Source organism: Equus caballus, chromosome 5 (genome assembly GCF_041296265.1).
Source record: "Equus caballus isolate H_3958 breed thoroughbred chromosome 5, TB-T2T, whole genome shotgun sequence".
Taxonomy (NCBI): domain Eukaryota; kingdom Metazoa; phylum Chordata; class Mammalia; order Perissodactyla; family Equidae; genus Equus; species Equus caballus.
Genome location: NC_091688.1, coordinates 83,625,895 through 83,653,508, shown reverse-complemented (window position 1 = coordinate 83,653,508; position 27,614 = coordinate 83,625,895). Strand labels below are relative to the sequence as shown.

Genomic DNA, 27,614 nt, shown 5'->3' with positions numbered 1-27,614 from the left:
CAAGGAACCCAATTCAGAGGAACATCAGTTTGTTCAGGACCTTCTGCCGTAAACAAGGTGGTTCAGGACCTGCACCCCGTGGTGCCCAGTCCTTACATCTTACTAACCAACATTCTGGGTGAATACAGCTGGCTTTCAGTCTTGAACTTCAAGGATACATTCTTCTGCATACCGCTCACCAAAGAGTCACAACAACTGTTTGCCTTAAATGGTGTGACCCAGACACTCAGGCTACTCAGTAATATTGTTGGACACTGCTCCCCCAGGGCTTTAAAAACTCCCCGTGCTATTAGGGGAGGCCCTAGCTAAAGAGCTGAGCCACTTACAACTACAAGAGGGACTGCTGTTACAGTCTGTGAATTACTTGCCGATAGTGAGCCCCATTATGAGCAGTGTCTGGCCAACACAATAAAGACCTTGAATCATTTGGCTGAATGTGGGTATACGGTCTCACAAAAGCAAGCACAGATCTGCAAACAAAAAGTTACATACTTAGGATTTACCTAATCAAAAGGCCAAAGGGAACTGCTGCCAGACCGAAAGAAAGCGATTGCATGCCCGAGACCTCCCACCACCCGGCAACAGCCACGAGGATTCTTGGGCATGGCTGGTTTCTGTCAGATCTGGATTTCCTAACTATGGTCTCATAGTAAAGCCTCTCTATGAGGCTCTAAAAGGGCTAGACTCGGAGCCACTAGAATGGACAAAGGAATGTCAGGAGGACTTTGATACCATCAAGACAAAGTTAATTTCAGTTCCAGCCTTGGGGCTTCCTAACTTGGACAAGCCCTTCAGCCTATATGTACATGAAAGGCAGGGAATAAGCTTTGGGGTATTAACTCAAAAACTGGGCATGCCTCCCCTCCCCCGACCCAACCCCAGTGGCTTATTTTTCCAAGCAATTGGATCAGACTGTTAAAGGCTGGCACTCTGCCTCAGGACAGTGGCTGCTACTTATGACATCCAGCAGGAAGCTGAAAAATTCACCCTAGGCCAACCCACCACGGTATATGTTGCTACATCAAGTGTTCACATTATTAGAACAAAAAGGCGGATACTGGTCACTTGAGGAAGGATGGGCAAATACCAGGCCATCCTTTTGGACAATCCAAATGTACGGATGCAAGGATCCCTAAACTCAGCCACCTTGCTCCCTAATAAGACATCAGAAGCCCTAAAACATGACTGCTTACAAGATATCGAGACAGTGTATTCTAGCTGACCTGATTTGTTGGACTCTCCGCTGGAAGAACCGGACTTGTAACTCTTTACAGATGGCAGCATCTTCATGGATCAAGGTAAGAGATGCGTGGGGACTATAGAGGCCAAAGCCCTACCCGCAGGGATATCGGCCCAAAAGACGAAAATCATTGCCCTCACTTGGGCTCTAACATCCAGCTCAAGGGAAATGAGTAAGTGTATACTACATTCCTGTTGTGCCTTTGCTGTAGTTCATGCTCACGGCGCAATCTGGAAAGAAAGGAGACTCAACAGCGGGGAAAAAAGGGAAATCAGATATGGCCCTAAAACCTTAAAATTGCTTGGTGCTATTAATGAGCCTGCTCAGGTAGATATTATGCATTGCTCTGGCCACCAGAAGGAGAATATAATGGGTCCAGAAGTACATCATAGGGCCCTACCTACAGAAGATTATACAACAGGTGACTAAAAATTGCATAATTTGTGAAAAGAACAACCCCAAGATCGCTTCTGGTCCCCCACATCTGGGCACCCAACGTAAAAAAATTTGGCCTAATGAAGACTAGCAAATAGACTTTACCCAGACACCCCAGGCAGCTGGGAATTTTAGGTTTCTGTTAGTGTTTGTGGACACCTTACTGGGTGGGTAGAAACCTTTCCTATTCAGACTGAAAGCATCAAAAGTCATTCGTATGTTGCTAAAAAAAACTCATCCCCAGGTATGGTCTGCCTAATACCTTGCAGAGTGATGATAGACCACCTTTTGCCCCCCAAATAACCCAACAAGTGGACATAATAATAATCCAAGAGCTTAGGCTTCCAATGGATACCACACTCAGCTTGGAGAACTCAATCAACTGGAAAGATGGAAAAAATGAATCACACCTTAAAGAAGACCAAAATCTATCAGGAAACAAAACGAACCTGGGACAAGGCACTTTACTGCTCCTTGCCCTGCTACGGGTTAGAGTTGCTCTCCGAAGTGGACTTAAGTCCTTTCAAAATTCTATGAGACCTTTTCAGGCATCTTCCCCTGGGACTGAATCTCTGGAGGTTTTGAGGAATGCCACGATTGCTAATTATGTTAAAACATTAAGCTCGGTATTAACGTATGTCCATGAGTTTGCTTCTCATACGTCTGCATATCCGTCTGATGTTCCTCTACATGCCTTCCAACCTGGTGATCATGTTTTGCTAAAAACTTGGAAAGACCAGGGACCCCAAAAACAGTTGTTACCCAAATGGATGGGCCCCTTTGAGATTCTTCTCACCACTCACACATCCGTAAAATTTGCAGATGTGAAGCCCTGGATACACCACTCCTGGATTGAGGCAGCCCTCAAATCACAGGAAAGTATCCCACCTGTATCGAAGGGAAAGTGGGTGGCAGGACCCCTTGGAGAACTAAAATATGTCTTTAAAAGAAAACTTTGATCACTTCTATATAACCCTTCTTCTATTTCAAAAGGAAAGTCTATGGTCCCAGTACGACGCCCTGATTCAGCAGGAAGCAGCTAGAGGAATTACAACACCCGGTTTCTCCTTGACCATAAGATTATAGGTTACTGCTGACAGGAGGGGAAATTGTAAGTGAGCAAAAGTGAGGCCATCTTGTTTTGCTAAATGGCCCCAGCCCCTCCTCTGTGTGACTACTGGCTGCTCTGCATGTACTTAAAAAGATTCACATGCTCTCCTGATTTATGGCCTCTGCTTATGTACGTACTTCCCGATACCTTGATAAATTAAAATTTTGTTCTATGAGTGTCTCTCCAGGAACAGGCTGACCACAGGTGGGAAACACATCTACAAGGTATCCATCACAGCTGATAGACCAAGGGAACAGTGTGATGTCTGGAGCCCGTCACGCCTGGAGACCAACAACCCTGGACCCCCTCCTCACTGCCCATTTTCCCTATATAACTGCCTCAAGATTCTGTAATCTTTGAACATGGGCTTTTGAGACATTAGTCACCCATCTTCCAATTAGCCAGCTAATCTAATCAAACTTCCTTTCTTGATCTCTAACTTGTGGTTAATTGGCTCAGATCGTGGTGAGCAGAGCGAGCCCATTGCTTGGTATCAGTAGGAGATGGGGCTCGGAGGACAGATTTAGGGGCTGGGCAATCATTTTTGTCAGAGTTGGAAGTTTCTCTGTGATGTAAATCCCTCATGACTTTAGTTGGCTCCCATCTATGTGTTTCTGGTTGTGATGGTTAATTTTAGCTATCAACTTGACTGGACCACAAGGTGCCCAGATATTTGGTCAAACATTATTCTAGATGTTGCTGCGAGGGCGTTTTTTGGATGAGATTAGCATTTAAATCGGAAGACTGAGTAAAGAAGATTGCCCTCCCTAATGTGGGTGGGTCTCAGCCAATCCGTTGAAGGCCTGACTAGAGCAAAAGGCTGACCCTCCCCCAAGTAAGAGAGAATTCCTCTTGCCTGACCACCTTTGAACTGGAATATTCCTTTAGACTTGAACTGAAACATCAGCTCTCCCAAGTATCTAGTTTGCCATCTCGCCCTGCAGATTTTGGGACTTGCCAGATTCCATAATTGCATGTGCCAATTCCTTATGATAAATCTATTTCTCTCTGTATATATATACATCCTATTGGTTCTGTTTCCCTAGAGAACCCTGATTAATACACTGGTCAATTCCATGGGTTTGTAACAAAAGTGGAGATCTAGTTGGTTGATAGTTTTTCATTTAGAACACAGGTTTGGGATGACTTCTGCTTCCATATTGGCCTCTGTTCGGGGGCAAGACAAAGCAATGGCCTGGAAAGGGGAGGAAAAGCCATTCCCCCTTTGCTGGAAGGCTCCCCATCAGCTGCATCTTTTCAAGAGGCAAAGATGTCCCTTTTGACAGGTTGGAAGGGTATAACAAGAGGATTCTAGGAGAGGCCTGGGAGATCACACTTATTCAGGTCCTTATCTGTCTGTATTGTACTTTTCCCTTCTCCCTTCTTTTGCTCAAACTGACTTAACTTTAGGAAGGAATTTGGCTTTTCCATTCAGTCAAGGACCCGGACTACTGCGGTCCTTGGATTGGAAGTCACAGGCAGAAAGTGTTTCTTGTAGCAAGGCCCTATTTCATTTCTTCTTGGTTTTTAGAGCTATTATTTTCAAAGTAAATCTCTCTTTCTTGTAAGAGTCACAAAGGCTTCAACCTACAGCCTGAACTTTTAGTCCAAGTCCCTTATTGCTGCAGCCTGGGGAGACAGATGGGCTGAAGGTCCCAGTGTACGTACGTTAGGCAATGGAAGAACCAGCTGTCACGGTACCACATAGCAAGAATTCACAATGGCCATCTGTGGCAGAGACTGTTACTTGTCCCCCAATTGCCATTTAATCCTCCTTCTCAGAAGGAAGACCCACAACTTTTAGTTAGGCACCTTGCCACCCAGAATAGACTTTCTTCCATTTCCTTGCCAGGAGGTGTGGCCACATGGCCAAGTTCTACAAATGGGGTGTCAACAGAAGTTCTGTGTGCAACTTCTATAAAATGTCCTTAACTTGGTATCAGTAGGAGATGGGGCTCGGAGGACATCTTAAGATTATTTTTCCTTTTATGGACCAATGTCCATACTAATCCTTACTACTATTCTAGCCTAGGATGTAGAGGTTCTCCTCACTATCTTGCTTCAGCCAATTCCATAATCCAGGGCCTTTATCTTGCCATACTTGATTTCCTGGTATCAAATTATAATATAGTTGACAGAAAATCCAACTTACACAAATGAATAAGAAAAGAAAACAAAGGAAGAAATGCAACTGAACACTCCACATGGATGGATGGCTTGGCTTATTCTAGACCCAATCAGCTTCCTCTGAGTTGTCACCAGTCTCAGTCTCCTTACAGGAGCAAAACCGGCTAACCCACTTTCAGCTTTCCATCTTTACAGCAGGGGCGTCTCTGCCCTGCCTGTTCTGTTCTTTCCTCAGATTGCACCAGTTTAGGTCACCTGCATAGTTTGAACCAAACACGTGATCACAGGGGTGGGATAGTCTGATCTGTCTGGGCTGATGAAAACCCACCCAGGAGCTAGGGTTGGGCTTAATCCAAACAAGATGGCTGAGAATTGGCCAGGGCTGGCAGCTTCCCAAAGGAACTCAAGGTATGGTTACCAGAAAGAAGGGGGAGGCCTGTTTGGTAGCAAACAGCAGATTTTTACCATACTCTTTGATATGATTTATACTTGTACCATCACTTGGCCTAAGTTTTATAGATTCATTACTACTCTTTGGAGAAATACTAAATAGAACTATAGGAGATTACAGAATATTATAAAGTACTTTTGGGCGGGCTGTTACTGAATTTCAAATAAAGTACTTTTTTGATGCACTAAGGGAGCTGAGAAATAACTTTCTTTTCCTCTCACTCCTAAGGGGCATGCAAGTTTGGTAGGGGAAAGAATTTGCTTGCTTAGAAAAAAAAATCAAATCAAACCTCACAACTGCTCTCCTTGTCACTTAGGAAAGTGAGAAAAGAACACCTGGATCCTGCTCTCCCTTCTACTGTCCACACACAGGTCAGCCACAAACAGCAGCTTCCTTCTTCCAGAGTCCCATCAATTCATTTTACCTGGAAGACTGGATGCCCGCGCGCCCTTGGCTTTCTTGGCCACTTCAAGTTTTCCATTTCCAATGCTTAGAAGATTTGTTTGTGAGGGTCCAAATGTGGCAGAAAGTAGTTACAGGCTTCTATGCTGCACTGGCTCTGGAGGCCAAGGTTGTTGGCTGAACAACTGACCAACCTTTCCAGGAAGAGATCTGAGGCAGAGAATTTGAAAAAACACCTTCCAATCTGTCAAGAACATGGAAAAAGTGGCTGTCTCTTCTATGTTGGCGGGGGCCCTAAAGCACAGCATCACAGCATCTGGTTAACCAACCACCGAAACCTCAAAACGCAGAGATCGGACTCCACTGTTTTTCTTTAGGAACACAGAGCAGCAGTCAAGAGTAGGACCACAGGGCTCTAGGCAAAATAAAGAGCTATTGGGCTTGAGGGATAGTCTTTGCACCATGGATTCACACCATATGGACTCAAACTTGAATCAACTGTTCAAGGAGCCAAAAGAAATCATGATACCAAGAGGTGGTATGTGACAATTTCTTCTCACTGCAAAAATAACCTAGAGTGCTTAGCAGAAACCTGGGAGAAAGGAAGTTTTTCTGAAATAAAAAGCAAAACCACTATTTGATAGTCCCTGCATTACCTACCTGAGGGAGACAGAAAATTTCCCTTTTAAAAATCATGTGGCTTAGTTTACTTCTCTTTGGTTATATAGCTCAGAGCAAGAACATTTGTTCCCATTTCATGAAATTAAGAATTAAGATTCCTATTTCGCTGTTTACAAGGGCTTTTATTTGCCTGCTGTGGTCTTTTCATGGATTTTCTCCAACCACCCCATTTCCACTTCTGAAGCCACTCCCAAGATTTCTATCAGGTCCTGAAATTATACTTCCTCTCCTGTGGTTGTCCTGGCTCCCTGTAGCCCGACCCTCAAGCCCATGCTGTCCAGGGGCAATGCCCAACAGCTCTCAGCTGGATTCACCAGTATGCCAAGCACAGGCTCCCCCTGCAGTTCCACATAATGTCAACGTGGTAATCACTAACAGTTGTCTTTACAGCCTTCTGTCCTTCCCACACGGGCCCCTTTTACCTGGTAGTCCTGGAGAGCCACGTTCCCTCTACGCAGCAGTGCACAGTTCACAATGGACAATGAAACAGACTTGATACTATTATCTTGGAACCCACTGAAAGAAACTGGCATTAGCATTAACAGCTGGTTTCAAACTAACTGAAGTGATTGAAATTTTTATGCCCAAACCAGCAAAATATGTAACATGGATGAAAAACTGAGGACAGCAACTACACATGCTAGGAGAAATAGCCTGCTGTCCATCAATGAAGAGAAAAGCCTCCAAGAAAAGCAGTTTCGCAAATTATGAAGGAACTGCCCTACTTTTTCAAAAAATAAGTTAAAGGAGCCTATTAAAATAATTATCCATTTTTAAGTAGCAGTAAATTATAGTATTCACTTCAAATTATCATGAAACATAGTATGACTTCAGGATGGCCAGATGACCTGGGCAGAGCCCACTCAGGAGGCCATGTAGCCCAATGGTTAAGGACATGACCTCTGAAGCCCAACTTGGCCTTGGTTTGAATCCTGGTTCACGTATTTACTTTTGGTGTGACCAGTCTGTTTGGACTTGTTTCCTTGCCCACATAAAATGAGGATGATGGTATTGTATTTAATTGACTCAAGAGCTCACATTTTAAGATCCCTGAAATCTGTAGGGTCTTAAAGGCTATTGGCCAACAGGTTGGTGGCCAGGCCATTCATGATGTAGTTGTCATTGCTTGTGCATATGTAGACTTGGTGGTTGTTTCCGGTGGCATAAATGGACAACTGCAACCCTTTGTTATTTCAGTCCATAAACCATTGTCCTGATTGTTGACAGAAACCCTTCTAGTAACACCTTGTGATCAAAAAAACGTCAGCATCAGAACTTGCAGAATGAGTATCAGTAACTTTGAAGAAAATGACAGACAGTGGTAGACCACCTCATTAAGAAGTGAGGCATCAGGGCTGGCCCGGTGGCACAGCAGTTAAGTTCGCACGTTCCGCTTCAGCAGCCCGGGGTTTGCAGGTTTGGATCCTGGGTGTGAACCTACACACCACTTGTCAGGCTATGCTGTGGTAGGTGTCCCATATAAAATAGAGGAAGATGGGCACAGATGTTAGCTCAGGGCCAGTCTTCCTCAGCAAAAAGAGGAGGATTGGCAGCAGATGTTAGCTCAGGGCTAATCTTCCTCAGAAAAAGAAAAAAAGAACTGAGGCATCACAAGGTCTGAGTCACAAATGTCAGACTGAACGCGAAGTTTTAGAAATGGCTTACCCAGTTAATTTCACTCATTTTTCTTTTTATATCAGAATAGAACAATATAAAAATTTGTCTCAATACCATATTACATCAATTCTAAGATATTTTTTCACACTTTAACATCTCAAGTCAGGATGTGTCATACAATTAAGCTACGTTTTCATGCTTAGTGGTATACAAAATGGTGTGCCTTACAATTGATGCAATCTTAGATTTGTTGAAATAAAATGCCTAAAATAGCTCTTTACGTAAGTGTAAACATTCTAAATTGACTTTTTAAAAAGCACTGTCATAATTTAATTGGCAGGATTTTTTTTTCTTAGTGTTACATAAAATGGCACATTCTACAATTAACGACATTTTAGATTCAATGAAATACAGCAGTACCTACCTCACAGGATTGCGAGGATTCAATGATTAACAGTTGTAATGTGCTTAGAACGGTGCCTAGCTTATGCTAAGTTCTAAGGTTTTAGCTATTAATATTGTCTTGTCGAGGGCTTTGCTACGGATTGAGGGATATCAATCCATAACAAAGCCTTAAAAAATGTGTTTTTTTCCAGAGAGCTAGAAGAGAGTTTCCCTACTCCTCCCAGCTCATCTCAATACTCACTTTAGTGAGGGCTTGCTTTATGCCAGCAACTGTGATGATGCTGTGATGCAAGTATCTATCACAGATTTGGTCCTCAAGACCAGTTAAATACATTAGAATTTTATCAATAATTATATGGACAGGAAGGAAGATAATGCCAGGTACAGAGAGGAATTAAGAGAAGGAAAATATCCAAGCTCCACTATTTAACAGTTTGACCTAAGAATAAGCTTTAACTTCTATGAGGCTTGGTTTTCTTATCTGGAAAATGGGTTTATAGTAAACCCCATCAATGATGCTGCCCACAATAACATGAATCAGTTCCACCCTCCACCTAGCTCCTGTTTGTAAATGCATGTGGACTCAAATTCTTAACTCCTGGTGAGGATGAGGAATATGAAAGGGAGGGTGAAGCCAGGTTTGGAAATGGCAGGCTGTTTCAGGAATTGGGGTGGGGGCGGGGGAGGCAGAGGGTAGATTAATCTCAGATAAGGATGAAATGGGCATCAACTACCCAGGAGATTACTAGAGTCACTCTGTTATCCTGGAATTACAAGTGAGACATAGGACTAACTCAGAATTGTCCCCATCGATATTTTAACCTGAGTGTACATCTGCCACCATGTGGTGCCAAACTATAGGATGGATTTGGGACCCTACAGTTAGATACTAGGAACTCCTAGACAGCTAGTTGTACAGGCACCCTGTCATTCTTTCAGCCTGCAATAACGCAACTCACTTCATGTTACTGAGTTTTTTTGCACCCCACTTACAGCAGGACCTTACTGTTGCATCTATTTCACTGGATGGTTATGAGAAATCTTAAATGAGTTACGTACTTAAATTGCTTGGAATAGCACTTGGTATTTAGTAAGCTATTAACACACATCAGTTCTTTTATTATCAGTGTGATATTAAAAACATTTAACAATCAGTATGGCATTAGTATCAGCCAATCAGGAGACACATAAACAGTGTGAACATAACTGTGACCTCTACATGGGAGGATCACAGTAATTACTGTTCAAGCCAGCTCTGCAAGGATAGGCACAATACACTTATGTGGAGATGATGAACGAGGAAAGCGGGGGAAAAAGCCTAGGATGTATACATGGTAATCTTTATGTTGTTTCATGTGACTGAAGCCAAAGGTGAAAATAAAAGAGAGAAAGAAAGAAACCTATAAAATTAGGCTGGGGCTAAGTCATGGAGGGTATTGGTACTTTAGCAAGAAAATAAAACTGGCAACAATAGAGTTAGGTAGTAGCTCATCCCAGGCAAAGGATGCATCTGCTTAAGCAGTTTAAAATGAGTACAGTCCACCACACTCCAACATGGAACACGTTTACATTGCAGTTCATTTTAAAGAACACAGGCACACAGACTTTAGGATAGCTTTCACTGACCCAAGTTGAATGACCATGCTTTGCAGTGAAGCACAGATCCCCAAGGTTTAAAGAGCTTAGTTTTATTAAGTGGTCTTCATTTTTTTTTTTTTTTTTTTTTTTTTTTTTTTTTTTTTTTTTTTTTTAAAGATTTTTTATTTTTTCCTTTTTCTCCCCAAAGCCCCCCGGTGCATAGTTGTGTATTCTTCGTTGTGGGTTCTTCTAGTTGTGGCATGTGGGACGCTGCCTCAGCGTGGTCTGACAAGCAGTGCCATGTCCGCGCCCAGGATTCGAACCAACGAAACACTGGGCCGCCTGCAGCGGAGCGCGCGAACTTAACCACTCGACCACGGGGCCAGCCCCAAGTGGTCTTCATTTTTTGAAGCATTTCCCTCCAGTTATGACTCTCATTTCAAAATCATATTTCTCAACTGTTGATGAAACTGGAAGTTTCCAAATCCCTGATGGAAACAGACTGCTGCTATCTGCATCAAATCAAACCAGTAACAACATAATGTCAAACATTACAAAAAGCCTACAATGGCAACTCAAAGCAGCAACGGCATCAAGTAGGAATTAAAATCTCTTGTTAAAGCCAGTGAGGGTTTGCAGGTTAATTTTGAATTTTACTCCTTATTTTATTTCAAATCAGAAACCTCTTGCTACTCAATTTTAAATAGGGTGCCGTGGACATCTGTTACCTTTGTATTCTCAGTAACCACCTTCTCTCTCCTGTTCCCTACACCCTTCCTTTTTCTGATACTTTCCCCTTTCTTTGGGGGAACTCCTCTCTTGATCAGCTCAGGGATGGAATGTGACCCAATCTGGGCAAAATCAAAGCTTTTCCCCTCAATTTTACATAACTTGCTGCCATGCTTTGGTCACGATGATGTAGCTGAAACTGTCAACGGGTGTTATCCACCATCCTCACCTCACTGCCTCCCACCCCAAAGAGTCTCCCCAAAGAGAATGTCTGTCAGGAAGAGAAAAACAGTGCAAGAAAAAAACATAAGAGCCAAGTATGGGAGATGGGAAGATGGTTTCTTTGGGTGTTTGGACCCAGTCAATGGCTGGACTTCCCTGTATATAAGCCGGTAAATTGCCCTTCATGCTGACACTAGTTTGAGTTGAGGTTCTGGCACTTGCAGCTGAAGGATGATTGGTTAATAATCAAAAGTGTACAATAGCTACCTGAAAATAAACTTAACACATTTAATGCAGTAGCGTGTGATTAAATAAAAGCAGAGTAAGTATGTTTCCTTAAAATTTAATGACTAATATGAAATCAGGTACAACACACTGTATATGTCAACCAAATTAAACAAAATGTATAAAGGAAATCACTGGCATTATAGTTATGTGTGTAACATTTTACTACACATCATAAAACCTGAATCCCACTACTTGCTACAGGGAAACAAATTGGCTCAACTATACTTTGAAATCTTAAATATCTATTTTATAGTAACTCTCTTTAATTCATATTTATAATATGAACAGGTGCAAGCTTTGTTTACTGTAATTTATGGCTATTAATGCTGTATGTAATAATTAGCAATTATGAAAGGCCTACTTTCCCTTTGAAATCATTGTTTAAAAAACAAAGAAAGCCAGGTGGAGTTTTTCTCCTTTTAAATTGTGATTCATGAACAAAATGCAGGATGTTGAATTTAACATGGGGCAGGGAGTGTGCTTATTCATCAGAATTTGTCAAGAATCCAAAATGGAAAGGGCTTCTAAAAAAGAAATTGGGTCTTAATACTACAAACTTCTAAGGCTCTCAATGCATTATTCCAATTTCACCCCCTCTAAGCAGTTGACATGGCTATTCATTAAAACATATGTTTATTGTAAATCCTGTAGGAATAAATGTACATATTAATCAAATGAGCTGATAGTTATATTTATGGGAACTCTGTTAGTTAAATTCTTTCCTAAGGAATAGTCTATAATTGAAAAGTCTAATAGAATCCTAGAAAATAGTGATGGGAAAGATGCATTAGATCATGTAGATATTTTTTTTCCCCTCCTGGGCAGAAAGTACAGGATAAATCCTTTCGTTTCTGTCCAGTTTTCAATTTAAATTTTAGAAGGGATGGAACTCACCACTTTTCTTGGAAATGAGACTACGTCATAACAGATTTCACTGTCAGGAAATTCCTCTCCACTCTGATACTCAGATCACATGCTCTTTTTGTGTACTTAACTCCACTTTTCTCAATAACAATTCTATGACGCATTTGATTCAATTCATCCTTTTCCTTGCCTATTTCAAGAAGACAAATTTTACTTTTAGATTAAATATGAATCCCTTGAAATCCCATTTAGTTGTCTCTCCAGTAATATCACGAACAACATAATTCTACACAAATTTATTACTGTATGAGGGAGATTACTGAAGTTGCTTTAGGAAGTATATGTATTTCTCAAATTGCAGGGCCTTATTTTCTATGAGTCATATTTCCACTATTACTTTTACACTAAGGGTCTTTGCGGCATTATCGTCTTTGGATTCTTTTCTCCAATTTCTATACCAAGTTATATATATTCGTTTGCTACAAGTTTCTCCGATGCTCATCTTCTCATTATTCTTTCATATTTCTAATCTTTCCAAGTCTCTTTAATTAATGCCTCTGGTTTCCTTTTGGTCTAAAACTTATTTTGTAAACTAAAAATGAATTTCACTAATGTCTAATTTTATCATTGTTTTCTTAACCATTAAGTACACACATGCAACACAGATGTAATAATCTTTTATTCTTTTATAGTTATTGCAATTTCACAACTGTATAAATTCCATTAAAGCTAGGAAACTTTTAATTTCAATATGTGAGATCATAATGTATACAGAGCTGCCATAAGGTATAAATTAAGCCATGTAAATACATAAATACACATATACATTCCAATAACACTTTGCAGAGTTCCAAGTGTTTTTTTTTTAAGCTACTGCTAGATGTTTCAAAACACAGCATAAAACTGCTCATCACAACATCCCTGTGTGGTAACGACAAGAGTGGAGTGGGACTGGGATGAAAGGCACAGACTTCATTACAAGACCCAGCTCACTGTGTGAATAAGTAGAGCCAAATTCATGAGCACTGATGGTTCAAACAGTAATGTGGAGGTGCTGATCTTCTGAACTGAATATAAGAAATAATAGTTAACAGTATTTATTCAGCCTTTACACGATACCGTACTGGATGCTACCCAAGTACAAAAGACCCATTCAGTCATCCCAAGAGGATAGGTTACATATAATCCCAAAGGCAAGAATGGGCAACTGATGGATCAGTTCTCCTGTGGCTAGATGGTGTATCGCATGGCCTTTATGTTTAAAGAGAATGCCAACTTGGTGGCTAACACAGGTGATCCCTGGGTTTGGTCTTACATCAAACTAAGTTTTCAGCCTATAGAATTAAAGCACATTAAAAGCCAGGGCCTAATTAAAATAAGCACTATGCCGATCAGCTGCAAAAAAGGGGCTGTTAATAGGAATAAGGGCCTTACAAGTCAATTCAACACCTTTCTCAAAAAAATTTTAGATTGTTTAATTACTTTTCAGAGAAACAAAAAATGCCAACCACCCACTGACAATACCCCAATCACCCAACATCTAGTCAATGTACAGTTCTCAGCATTTGTCTGCGAATTTTCACCTTCTTCCTCCAGAAGTGCTCAATTTTCACTGCCAGTGTTCTTGGTAGATTCACTTTTCACTGAAAAACATAAGCAAACATACAGTCAAGTGTTTACACTGTTTCTGTTTAGCCTGTTCTGTTTTTCCCTCCTCTCTCCTCCCTTCTGATGCATACCAACAGCACTGCTCATGGGGAGAGACAAACCATGTCATGTCCCAGGCAGCTGGGATATACAATTCTGGCCACAATAAATAGAGAAATGATGTCTGAAAGTGGCAATTATATTTTGTGAGGTAACATCCTTCCTGACTCTGTGGAAGACTTGGGAATGGTCACTTCACAGTGTGGTTATGATCCCATTCTCATACCATTGAATAGATCACTATTATCACATAGGCTGGCCAAGTGTGGTTGGAATAAATTTTTCCACGATTTTTTTTAAATTTAAAATTGAGGGTCAGTATATGTTGAGTGAATGTGGGCTGACAGAAGACCAGCTAATCGCCATCTCCTTCCTTTCAGAGGAAAGAAGACTCAGAGCAGAAATGGAGCTCCTTTAAAGGAGCTGTCTTGACTAAAGCAAGACTATGATTCACTCACTAAACTTGAGGATAGAGACTAGACCTTTCCTCTCTATGTCTATCCCCCGCAGCGTAGTATGTTTGCTGAATCAATATAAATGCAGGTCACTCTATCGTTTAGTTTTTTTTTTTAATCATTAAAACAGAAAAAGTAACTAATCTATTTACTTCCTTGTACAGTGACACTAAAAGTAATAATATACAAAAACACCATGAAAACTAAGGTTTTACAGATTATTATTGCTTGAGGCTTATAGCCATTTATCTCTATTGTGTAGATAAGGAAAATAAAACTCAGAGAGGCAGAGTGAATGCTCAAGGGCCCACAGCTAATTAGAGCTGATGCTAGAACCATAAACTTGGATCTTGCTGATGGTACCTAGATTTAAGATTGTACCATCAATCAAACTGAATCCTTTTTATGAGTAAGGCATTGACAGAGGTTCCATCCAGATTTCTGTGGAATTTTATAAACTCTAGCAGTGTCCTTCAAGTGTCTCCAAGGTATCACAAATTAGTTGTCTTCTCCTCTGGCTTTCTCTGTACTTTATGCAAAATCTGTGACAGCACCTATTGCACTATAAAGTTCACACGTGTGTTCTTGTGTCTGAGATCCTCCCCATCCCTCACCCTCCTACTTCACACACACACTGAAGGAGGAAGGAAGAAAAAGAGGGGTGAGGAGGAATGAGGGGAGTAGAGAGGGAGGGAGAATGGATGAAAGAGGCCCAACAAGAGACTGATGTATGAGAAGCTGCTATGCCAGGTATTTTCACTAATTCAAGTAATCAATTTTGAGTTGGATTCCTTCTCAAAAGGCAGAGGCATTTTCTAATTTTGAGTTATCTTAGAACAACAGAGAAATATGTTTTGCTGATATTTTTAAATTAATAGGGCTTTGTACTATTTGGCATTGCGGTTTGGGGAAAACTTTTCCCTTTCTTTGCTTACTGAAGTTGCCCAGTTTTCTTCTTTTCATAGAGTTCCATTCTTTATTCCTTAGATTGAAATGCAGAGTGTTTTTACCAAGGTATTTAAATTTACCAGCTAACTTTGGCAAACAAGGGCCTGTGAAGCAAGTTGACACCATTTTCAGCACTTCTCACTGGACTTATACAAGATGGGTGATCTGCACTCTACATCTCCAATCTAGTGGGCCACCTTAACTGCGTAACCTTTTACAGTCAACCATTTTCATTCCTTAAAAAGCAAAAAGCAAACAGAACGTACCTACTGCCCATCAATATAGGCAGACTTTTGAAAAAATAAATTATGGCAATCTACAATCATAACAAACATTGTAACAACCATCAAGTGTGGAAATGACTGAATCTCTGCCCAGAAACACATTTTCCCCAAACGAGAAGAGAGACACCTTGTGCTATGAACTCAAGATGAAAATCCAACTTTTTTGCCTCTGGAGAGGGAAAGAATTTCAAGGCTTTCCAAAGAAAATGCCCTGTTCTTATATAACCCTCCTCCCGCAGTAAGGGACCACCCCGCAGAACATCCAATTCTCAATCCAATATGAGAATGTACAAAGAAACAGACACCTCGAAGTGCTTACACAAAGAAATGCATGGACAGAAAGAGCTGGCATTATTTTTAGAGTGTGTGTATCTATGACGTGACAACACTGCATGGTCCTTAAAACCCTGTCAGATGCTCCTCAGTTCTTTGCTACAGCACCTCTCCATGACCCTCTACACTGAAAGCACTAGTATCTTGTGCCTCCTGTAAATAAGTCAAACATCATATAACCACCAAAAAATAGCCAACTTTACTTAATAAGGTTCCAACTACACTACAAAAGCGGCCTTTTCTTTTTGCTTAGGTACAGGAAGCTTACTTCAATGTGCATTCCTAAACAAGGTGAAAGAGGAGCTGTGTGTGCTGTGTTTATTGACACAGACGATGTTTGCCCTGGCTAGTAACCCACATTGCTAAACAACTTTCCCTGAAACCAACATTTAGAGAGAGAGCAATACAAACTATATTCAGGAAAAAGGAAGGCTTTACACAGAGTGAAACTGCTCATTTAAAACCAAAATTTCTAACTAAATTTGATAAAATAAAATCGGATATTCTCAAATTGTGAAAAATATAAAGTCAAGAATTAAAGATTTAGAGGTCCATAATTGATTATTAGAAATTTCCTGTTTGCTAATTAAAAATCTAGTTTCAAATTGTGGCACTGACAAAATTTTGGCCACTTTGAAAAAAACATTTCTCCTTTAACTTTTGCCAAGAAAAAAAGCTATTATACACATGTACAGAGAAAGAAAAGTTACTGCCTGTTAGAGTCTATAATGCTGGTGTAATAAAACCTAAACCACATATTTCAAATGATATTAGTTAAAAAAAAAAAAAAAAGAGTTCAATTCAATCCACGGATTCTACGGTTCTCTGGAGTTTGTTCCAATGAAACTTGGCCTGTATCTGTAATTCTTTGCTGAAAGTGATATCTAATGGTTTTGAGTTCAGATGAGTAACCTCTCTCCTTTTTTAAAAGTAATTTCTGAATTGTATTCATCTTTTAGAATCTGCATTTAGAAAAACAATTAGCTTACTTTTATCAGTAGTTGCAAATATGAATGTCATTTTATATACTAAACTTTTACATATACCATTTCCAGTTCTATTACTTCCTTCCAAATTCCATTACTCACCAAAGAGGGAAAAGTATCCACTTTTAACGAATCACAAAAGCGCCAAGCAATATAGCCAAGGAAACAAAATTAAAGAAAATAAAAGCAGTGGGTTTAAAAAAAATGAGATAAAGGGTCACGGCAATGGCACTAGCTTATTCTAAATGCAGTTCAAATTTTAAACAGAATGGTCTTTGCAACATTATCCTTTTCTATAAGGTAGGATACTAAAAATGTTTTGTAATCCCTCATTTTAGGAATCTTTAAAGAAAGAGTTTTAACAAGGGAGTAAATTTATCTGATCAAGAACAGACTGTTACTTAAAGACTATTAGCTTAACAAAAGACAAAAATACAGAGAACTCCAATAAGGCAAAGAATGTCCTTTTATAGCCAGACATTCAAACTGATTCATTCATTTCAAATTGATATTATAAGCTTACATGCTCTCAAAAAGGACAGAAGCAGCAGCTAATTCATTTGGTTCTTCATAAGTATTAAGTGTAGCTATAGAGTAAATTCAGTTAAGTGTGCAAATACAGTGGGAAAACACCTATCAAGAAATAAAGACAGTCATGTAATTGCTTCAGTTTCACTACAGTTATTCTAAGTGTTACAGGAACAAATATATACTTACCTTGGTGAAGAATTTTCATGTCTTTACTGGATTCTTTTAATACCACATGTAATGTTGGGTACTCAATGATCACTTTGTTCCTCAAATTGTCAAGGAGGCTTTTGTAAGGATCCAGTTCATAATAGCTTATAATAAAAAAGTAAAACAAAAATAAAAACACTCTTAATATTCAAAATTAGTGATAAATAAAATGTATCAGAGTCCCTTGCATTAAAAAATTTTAAATGGTGATGACATTAATTCAGTAGTTACTTCCCTATAATATACTAAGTTTAATACCTCTAAGAAAACCAGGTAAAAGAGCTATTATTATAGAGGTTCTAAGCTAGTATCAGATCAATCATCAATAATATTATATCAAATAATTTGATATTAGGAAAGTTCTAGAACAAGTCATTCGTTTTCACATCAAGTGAAGAATAAAGAATAACTTTTATATAATATCTATGTTTAATGTGTCATGAATTTTTCTTGGATAAAACAATGACCAGTTAAAAATTCAAATTCCTCAAATATATTTAGTTTCAGCCTTAAAAGAAAAACAAACAACCATTCCATGATAAATAATTTCTAGTAACAAATGGTGGTTAAATAATTGGCTACAAAATACTTTTATAAAAAGTTAATTCTAATTATAAATAGTTTCCAGAATGTATATTGCCATACAATTAAATTTGGCCTTCCTTTATTTTGAAATTTTAAAAAACCAGGTTTGGATTTCTGAATGAGGCAAAAGCACAAAATTTAAGAAATATGGAGTTTATCAGTCATGGTATCAGGACATAGCTGTCAAATGTGTCACAGGTAATTAGATGCTTAATATTCCTTAAGGTATGAAATTCTCAAGTCATTACTAAAAAAAAAATTCGAGTTGACTAAAGATACATTCCTCTAACATTCTCCCTTGCTTGCTTTCTTGGGTAGGAGACAAAGAGGTGGAATTTGAGCTAGCTCACTAGGAGTTGCATATGGGAATGTGTTGGCATGTGAATATCACATCATGTCAAAGAGGAAAAAGTCGAGAACATGTTCACCAGTGTACTGCAGAAGTTCAACTTTTTTTCTCCATCTCCACCAATGACAGATGATGTTCACATGCAAAACAGACATCCCAAGAGATTCCCAGCCTAACAGCTGTAACTCCATCCTTTTCCTTCCCACTCAAGAAAGCACACTGGAATATAAATGATCAAGACTGAGGTTATCATCGTGATACATTTGAATCTGCTGTAATTTTGTTTTGAGAGTAAATCATTCACAACCCTTGGTATTTCTTAGTTACTAACAAATTATTTGCACCATAACTTGCAGCTGACTGAGACATGTAGTACGCCTATTAAGAACTCCTGGTGTAGTGATTTCTCTATGTTCTAAGTTTGTCCTGTGCAACAGTTTTCAAATGAGGGAAAACAGAAGTGCTTAACAAAATGCAAAGCCAAGCCTGCTATAAAAACTGATTTATTTTTAAGAAGTAGGTGACAAGTGAGAGAACAAATGTAAAACCAAAACTTTACTTATGTTTGTCCTACCCCTAGAATTAAATTTTTCATCTTTAGAATCTATTTTTATGTTGAAAAGAAACTTGAAATGCAAAATACTCAGTTTTCCTAAACCAGCCATGCTAGTGCCCAGAGGCTATAGAAGGCATAATTCTTTTCCTTGTGTAATATAATACAGATGTGCTTACAATACTTTAAAAGTGGTTCCAGCATCCAAGGATTAAATGCGTCACATCTTTTAAACATTATTTCCCTTTGAAATGAGTAGTATTTTTTAAAAAGTTAGCAGTAATTATATAAAACAGAAAAATGAAATTGAATTAGATATTAAACTACAAGAATAACTTATAAAGTAAAATATAAAATGGGATACATGGGGCCGGCTCTGTGGCCAAGTGGTTACGTTTGCACACTCTGTTTCTGTGGCCCAGGAGTCACCGGTTCAGATCCTGGGCGCAGACCTACATACTGCTCATCAAGCCATGCTGTGGTGGCATCCAACGTAGAACTAGAATGACCTACAACTAGGATGTACAACTATGTACTGGGGGTTAGGGGAGGGGGAAAAAAGAGGAAGATTGGCAACAGATGTTAGCTCAGGGCCAATCTTCCTCACCAAAAAGCATAATAAAATAAAATAAAACAAATAAAATAAAAATAAATAAAATAAAATAAAATGGGATCTAACTAAATTTTTCTTAGGAGAAAACAAAATGAATTCTCAAATAGGAACTTTTCAAGTAGCATCCTAGAAACATTTGCCGTAACTTATTTTTGGTGCATTTTAATTGAATCATAGGCTTCTATTAGGAGCCATTTCCCAAATAAGGGAATGTTTTCTACTTATTTCAGTTTTTGTTAAATAATTTTCAGTGTATACTTAACGTTTTAGGCATTTTATTTCTTTTTATAATATTAAATCTTCGTCAGGCTTCTCTAGATTTCCAAAGCTGAAACAATTAAAAAAAATTCTTCAAAAGCCATATGGTAACCAGAGCCTAATATTATTGCTGATACACTTCAAAATATGTTCCTAGAAGAGGCATGTATATTTAGAGACATGTAAAAATTATCATGTAATAAGTTATACATTATTTCAATCTTAAAACTATAATGATGACACTTGTTTAATTAAAAAAACTTTGGTTCCTATTTTATGTGCCAAGCAGGCACTGCACAAAGGACTCAGGATGCAAAGATTTATAAGCATTTATAATGAATTATTTAAAAAATACTTTATTCAAATGCAGTGAAAATCTGGTATGTTATGTAGTTTTGATTAGAATCACTGAATTTTATTGAGAGCTTACTCTAAAATGTTGCAAACTTCTAATCATGGCCTTATTGCTATTAGTGCCAGTAAGCTTCTAGGCCTAAACTTTCTAGTCTGTTAATTAAGAGGTCGGACTTCACTAGATAATCTTTTAGCTGAAATTCTGTATTTCTTTGATTTTTCTAACTGATGGTTACTATTAGTCTATCATTAATATCTGTCAGTGATTAGAAAGTAAATTATGTAAACCGTTTATAAAGAAAGGCTATCAAACACACACGGGGTAACACTGTGCGGACTTGGCATTCAGTTAATTGAAGCAGTAACTTTCAGTGGTTGCTTGGGTTTGGAGTCTAACCCTCTGAGTTAAAAGTACTAGCTCCATCACTCACGGATCTGTGATTCTGGACAAGTTACTCAACGTCTCTAATCCCTAGTTTCCAGGCTTAAATGGAGATAACGACAGTATCATTTCAGAGAGTTATGGTGAGGACTAAATGACAAAACATAGAAACTGTTAGCTCATTTCCTTAAGCCATGGACAGAGTTTTACATTTGCATTTACCTAAAATAACACATCCTCACGGAAACTTTAGTTCAGCACAAAGTCATTGAACTTCTTTAGTAACAAAGAAGGGCACTGATTACATAAGCACTGAAACACATATCTGCCTTTTTATGCATTTTGCATTTTAAATGTAGCCTTACAACTTTCAGCATAACCTTCAAACCATTATTTTATATCACATTTACTTCTATGAGGCTAAAAGTAGTTTGAACGTTTCTGTTTCTGTTATCTTGAGGCAAGCTGTAGAGTCCAGCTCGGCACTGCCTCAAATGTCTAGGCTTTAGCTCCTCTGCAAGCCCTTAAGTCAGTGAATCCTAAAGGAGAGCTTTATCTTTCTGAAATTTTCACAAACTCTGGTATTCCCATTAGTAGAATAACTCTGTTACCATAAGACAAACTACATAGGTTTGGAAGAATTTAGATACTAACATTTGTCTTTTACCCTCAGGGACCCTCTCAGACATTTCCTCTTGTTATTTCACTTGCTGACCCTCACAGGCTGGCTAGTTGACCCTGCTCCAGGCAGCCTCATGGGGCATTATAAGGGCAGCATGGCTCAGCAGGCTAAACAGGTGCTATGCTGACTGACACTATATAAATAAAGTTGTCTTGATAGTCAAGGGTATGCTTTTAATCTTGGCTCCAATACTAACTTTCAAAGAAACAGGCCAAGTTCTTGAACTTCTTTCTCTGCACTTTATTATTAGCAAATTAGAATTTTACAGAAATCCTAATTTGCTCTCATAATTCAAAAGGAGACAGAGAATTAAAAAAAAAATCACAAACCACTTTATTTCCCATCTGATTACTGATACTCCTTAGGATAATCTCCCATTCCACCTCCTAAAAAATACTGACACTAAATTTGAATATTCTCCAAATTTAACAATCTAATAGTAGTCCCTAGGCCACAGAATTTTTCCACTATAAAACAAGGTCACTGTATGAATGTATGATCACCAATATCCCTCCAACTCTAAAATTCTATAAGTTTTGATATTTACCTGTCAAAAGTAGCGCTTATCCTCTATTCTTAATAGTTGTATTTATTTCTCAATCTAGGTTTCTCAGTTAAAAGTGCAACTAAGTGATTCCAAATGTACAAAGGTGAATCTTTGGCTGTTTAAAATCATTAACCTTAATATAAATCAATTTATTGTTACCTGTTAGCTAAACATTTTTAAAGTATGGCTCATCCTGGCATAAGTGAATTCAATAAGATTCCTGTATCAATTATAAACTAAATACTTTATATTCACGCTCATCAAATTCCTTTAAAATAACACAAACTTAAAAGAACTAAACTTATTTTAAGAGTAGAAAGAGAATGAATTAAATGAACAAATTGGCTTTCAAAATCCAAATGAGAAGGAAGAAAGAAACCAGATTGTTAATGAAGACCCAGAATTAGAGGGAAAAAAGATACGTGAACTCAAACTAAAACACAAAAAACCAAACTAAGTACAGGGTCAGAGAGTTTTAACTCTTCTGTTTAAAAGAAAAAGATTTTATTTAAAATTTTTCCAAATAATACTCCTGTGTGACAATTGTTGGAACTCATACTGTCCAAGTCACAGTAGAAACAGATCTTGTCAAAGTAAATTTTTTCTTAATCTCTCTTAGTTTTCATATTCAGAAAAAATACAGTAATTGAGTTAGCGGTTTGCTGCACTTGGTCGTGGGACTTCTATGTACCCACGTAAATGAGGACTACTCATGCTTGACATGGGGCACCAACCATGTGTTACATAGTGCAGACATAGCCTCCATTCAGAAAACTCAGTTCAGAACTGCACTGGTAGAAAAATAATCCCAGTCTAACCATGATATGAAAGCTATGGGACGTGGTGAAATAAAATGATCAATTATACATTATAAACATGCTTTAATGTGGGCTTTCCAAGGCTTTTACTTGTTCTAGATGCCATTTGTTCAGTCTTTTCTTAGCCTCACTGGTAAGTTCAACTACTTTTAAACCTAGAGGCTTGGGTTCCAATCTTATTACTGGTCTTTTTGAGCTGTGAGGACAAGGGTACTCAGTTTTCCTCATCGGTGTAATGATGGAAAGGATATCTATTCATCGGTTAGCTTGTAAAGTTTAAATATAAAGGTGAAAATGTTTCTAAAGTGAAGCTTGCCAAACCAGTATCAGTAATAAGATTTTAGACTCCAAAGGTAATTTAGCACCTCTAGTAGGGAAATGACATACTTGTCAGGAATTAAGTTCATGATCTCTGACAAGACTAGTTAGGAGACAAAGAACGAACTTTGTAGACAAACAGACCTAAGTCCAAATCCTGGCTTTGTAACTGTAACTTGGTTTCTTTGGGTAAGTCACTTTCTTAGAGCCTAAGATTTCTATATTGTAGTGTTACTTATGTACCTCATTAGAATTAATGCACATGAAAACGTTGTAAGCAGAGTGCCTGGAACTTATTCATTAATTAATTCCTCAAATATTTATTTAGTGTCTATTATGTAGTAATATACTATATAAAGTAAATGAAATATCTGAATCACCTGGAAATTTCAATTAATCCAGTCATTATTCCCTCTGAAGAGTATATAAAGTTGGTTACAAATTATTATATAACATAACCAGAATGGATAAATTTAGTCGATTAACATCAAGTTGAAAGTTAAAATATATTTCCCAAGGTTTTAGAAAAAACTCTCATTTTTTATTTCACATAATTCTCTTAACCAATAATCAAAACAGTATATATTTGAAATGAGATGATTACTATGGAAATTGTAGGCTTATAATCTGCTAGGAATTTGACTATCATATCACTTTGGATCTACTCTTCAGTACAGCCTCTCAAATTAAAATTCTCAAGTTCACAGCTACTGAAATTTCAATAGTTGTGTTTGCATCTGTCCTGTAAACACTTCACTAGCTGAGCTTTAGCTGCCCTGAGCTAAGTTTACAATTCTTATAAAACTACTTCAAGCAGAACATCACATATGAAACCCATTCCATCAGCAGATGTATCATCTCCAAGATGATAAAAATATTTAGTACTCTGCTCTACATATTTCCTTTATGTGTGTGGACATTCCTCAGGTTGATTCTAACATGTCTAGTCCTCAAATGATTCCTTGCTTCCTTTGTTCTAGAGTCTAGATCCAAAATGTGGCCAAAGGTTAATACCATTTTGAGCACGTACTCATCCTGATCATGATTTAACTTTGAAAAACAATCAACAATCCTAAAAAGATATAACAAAGAATCGGGGTTGAGTTTCACATAATCTAAAAACATGCATTATGGTAGTTTATGGCACAGAGAAGTATGTGCTATTTCACAAAGAACACACCAAGGATTTTGAGGCAGGCCTAGGTTTGGGATCTTGGTTCCAATATTTAGTGGTTATAAAGCCGAAGGCAGTGCTCTCTATGTAATTATAATATATTTAAAACATATAACATAATTATAATGTATATAAAATGCTTAACACAGTACCTAAAAACAGTAGGAGGCACTCAGTAAGAGGTTGTCACTAATACTCATGTTCCAGAAAGACATCTATTGGCCTCTAGATTTAACTTTGATTTTAACTCACTCTTGCAGCAAACATTTTTTTGTGTTTGGGAAAACTTATTCAGGGTCCTCACACTTTTTGCTTATATATAACCTAAAATAATTTTAGAAAGCAATGATATCTTTGTACATTTTTAAATAGACATCTAAAATATCATTTAAAATCTTTGATCACAAGTTTAAATAGATGCAAAGAACGTAATTTATGGTGTAGTGAAATACTGATGATTTTAAATGAAACTGTTACATCACTCTAAGTAAATCCACTAGAATCTAAATACCATGGCAATTTGATACCAATATCATCCCTTCAAAAAACCTATGAACAAGCTCTTCCTTAACAGTTAGAAATCTTATATGATTTCCTTTTCTCCTGGAATTTGTATTTCCATTCTAATTCTCCAAAGAATTTTATCTTAAATAATACATTTACGCTTGAAAATCTTTTACTGATTACCTTCATAATTCTCTGTAACAAAAATGTGTACATAAGCTAAAAATTTAATTTTATTACTATGACCTTAGGGCTTTAAATGTTAAAATTTTTCTGGATTGAATAATTTTAATATTATTAGTATAAAATTGACCAAAACAAAAACATACTACAAACATTTAAAGTAAAATTTTATTGGGAATGCAACTCAATGTGATAGGCAAGCACTGAGGATGGCATCTTCTACCACATGCAAGTTTATTACTGATTCTTAACTTAAGTGATTTTTCCCCATTTATCTCTGTAGTACTCATTAACAGAATCAAATTCCAAAAGGAAAACAAGAGAAAGTTTAAGTAAGCTCATCTAGAGAGCACACTGCTGTTACTCACTAACCCTTCCTTCATCACAGTTATTTCCAAGTGATCTAACTAAAAGGCAAAAATGGTCTCTGGCTATTCACATAAGACAAGGCATCTGAAAGTAGTTAATGCCGTTCTTAGAAACTCTGGAATTCCTTTAATGTTCTCTGACAGATATTTAACTGTGTACCATTATTATCAAAATAATCTTAACTTTCAAGATCTTCAGCTTTCCAATAGTAGGACATTTTTAAAAATCCTAACTTTTAACATACATATTATAAATCTCCTGTTTAGAATATCTTCAAAGTATATTTTTCAATCATTCTCTGTAAGCCTGAAGCAAGACCATTTAATTTTCCATTTCTAATTCAATTAGGCAAGGGTACAGACTACTATCTTTAAGGACGTAAAAATTTGATTAAAAAAATTCATCCCAGGGGCCAGCCCCATGGTTGAGTGATTAAGGTTCCACGCACTCCACTTTGGCAACCCAGTTTGTGGGTTCAGATCCCAGGTGCAGACCTACTCCACTCATCAGCCATGCTGTGGAGGCAACCCACATAAAAAGCAGAGGAAGACTGGCACAGACGTTAACTCAGGGCTAATGTTCCTCAAGCAAAAAAAAAAAAAAAGAGGAAGACTGGCAACGGATGTTGGTTCAGGGCGAATCTTCCTCATAAACAAACAAAAAAAATTCATCCTAATATCAAATGACATATTTTTTTATACAACTTCAACAATTCAACTGAATAAACATCTATAAAGTACTTATTATACAGAAAACATGTTAGATACTGTATGAGATCCAAAAATGTCCTCCAGGAGTTTACCATCCTGGCCAGTGTTTCTCAAAGTGAGATCCCAGGCATAACTTACATCAGGGTCTCCTAGGAGGCAGAGATTGTAAAAAACACAGGTTTCTGGGTCCTATGTAAGAGTGACTAAACCAGAACTTCTGAGGGTGAGCTGCAAATCTACATTTTCAACAACTATCCTAGATGATTATGATAGGCACTGAAGTCTGAGAAGCACTCTGAGAAAAGAAGAAATACAGGTTAAATAATCAGTCAGGGAGATGTTTATGGTAAGGGAGAATAATTGGCCAGTAGGGGTATGGGCTATGTGAAAAGCCAGGAGGGATTTGGCAGGACTATGAGATGAGGCAGGCAAGAGACCAGGCTCTTAGAATCAGCTAGGGCTGAGAGGTGGTATCTTGCAAGCAGAGCTGAGTGTCTAGGAAGTCAGAATCTGAGCAAGTAACATGAAGTGGGAGGTCAGCTCTGCTGTAAGGTAGAAGAGGGTCTTTGCTTGTTGGTGGTGGGTATTAGTGAAAGCCAAAAAGAGGTCAAGTGGATCTCACTTGAGGCCTTTACATAAGCAAAATCCATTTTTCAAAAGGGCATAGGAAAAAGTATCTCACCTCCTAACTTTACTGTAAATGATTTTTAAATATTTCATGTTACAGGTCCAAAGAAAGTAAAGTAACCTTAGTTTTTTATTTAAAAAACATCCTCTCAGCATGGAAATAAAATCATCCAAGAGAAATAGTTCATACTTTTGTTGGTTGCTTTTCAAAAAAAAGTTCCAAAATTATTAACTACAACCAGCACAGCAGGAAACAACTAATAGAATCTGTACAAGTACAATAGGGTAGTACCCCCAAGAAGAGTAATAATCTTCTGTGATGTTCATTAAATCAAAGCCTAGAAAATGGTTTAATTTGGCTTGGGTTTAAAGTCTAAATTCTTGGCTTTATATGCCAATCTTTGGAAGTAGAGTGAAGGCAATTGGTATGAGCTTCCATCAAAAAACGACAAATCTGCAGGGCCTGCTGCCCATGGCAGAGTGGTCAGGGTTCTGCAGGCTCAGTTTCTGCAGCTGGGTTTGTGGGTTTGGATCCTGGGTGTGGACCTACTCCGCTCATCAGACATGCTGTGGAGGCATCCCACATACAAAGTAGAGGAAGACTGGCACAAATGTTGCCTCGGGGCTAATCTTCTTCAAGCAAAAAAAAAAGAAAAGAAAAAAATGACAAATCTGGCGTATCTATGCAAAGATGCCCATGCCTTCCGTTAGACGTCTGTTATGCCTTATGTATTACAAACATATCTATTTCCACCCCTAGACTGTGAGCTCCTTGAGGGCTAGTCTTTAGATGTATTTGTATCCCTAGGGCTTAGTACCGTGCTGGGACATGGAAGGGGCTCAATGAATATTAACTGAATAAATGAAAAATATAGACGTGATCAATCAACTCATTGATACTTTAGGTCAAGTTCATATATCAAAAAGCCTGTCTTCTGAGCAGGTGCTACTTTTTCTGAAGGAATTTTAAATTATACCAGGGAATTT

The 27,614-nt window shown here is 38.0% G+C and overlaps 1 protein-coding gene across 1 annotated transcript in view; it reads right to left on the bottom strand.

Annotated features, from left to right (window-relative positions):
* Positions 1–12,811: 12,811 nt before the first annotated feature.
* Positions 12,812–27,614, bottom strand: part of ZNHIT6 (zinc finger HIT-type containing 6) — a 54,984-nt gene continuing 40,181 nt past the window's right edge. Inside the window, exons 9-10 of the mRNA XM_023641739.2 lie at positions 17,581–17,705; positions 12,812–13,793 (exon numbers count right to left, since the gene is read on the bottom strand). Coding sequence (XP_023497507.1) covers positions 13,753–13,793; positions 17,581–17,705 — 166 coding nt within the window. The 3' untranslated portion in view covers positions 12,812–13,752. The remainder of the gene's footprint in view (positions 13,794–17,580; positions 17,706–27,614) is intronic.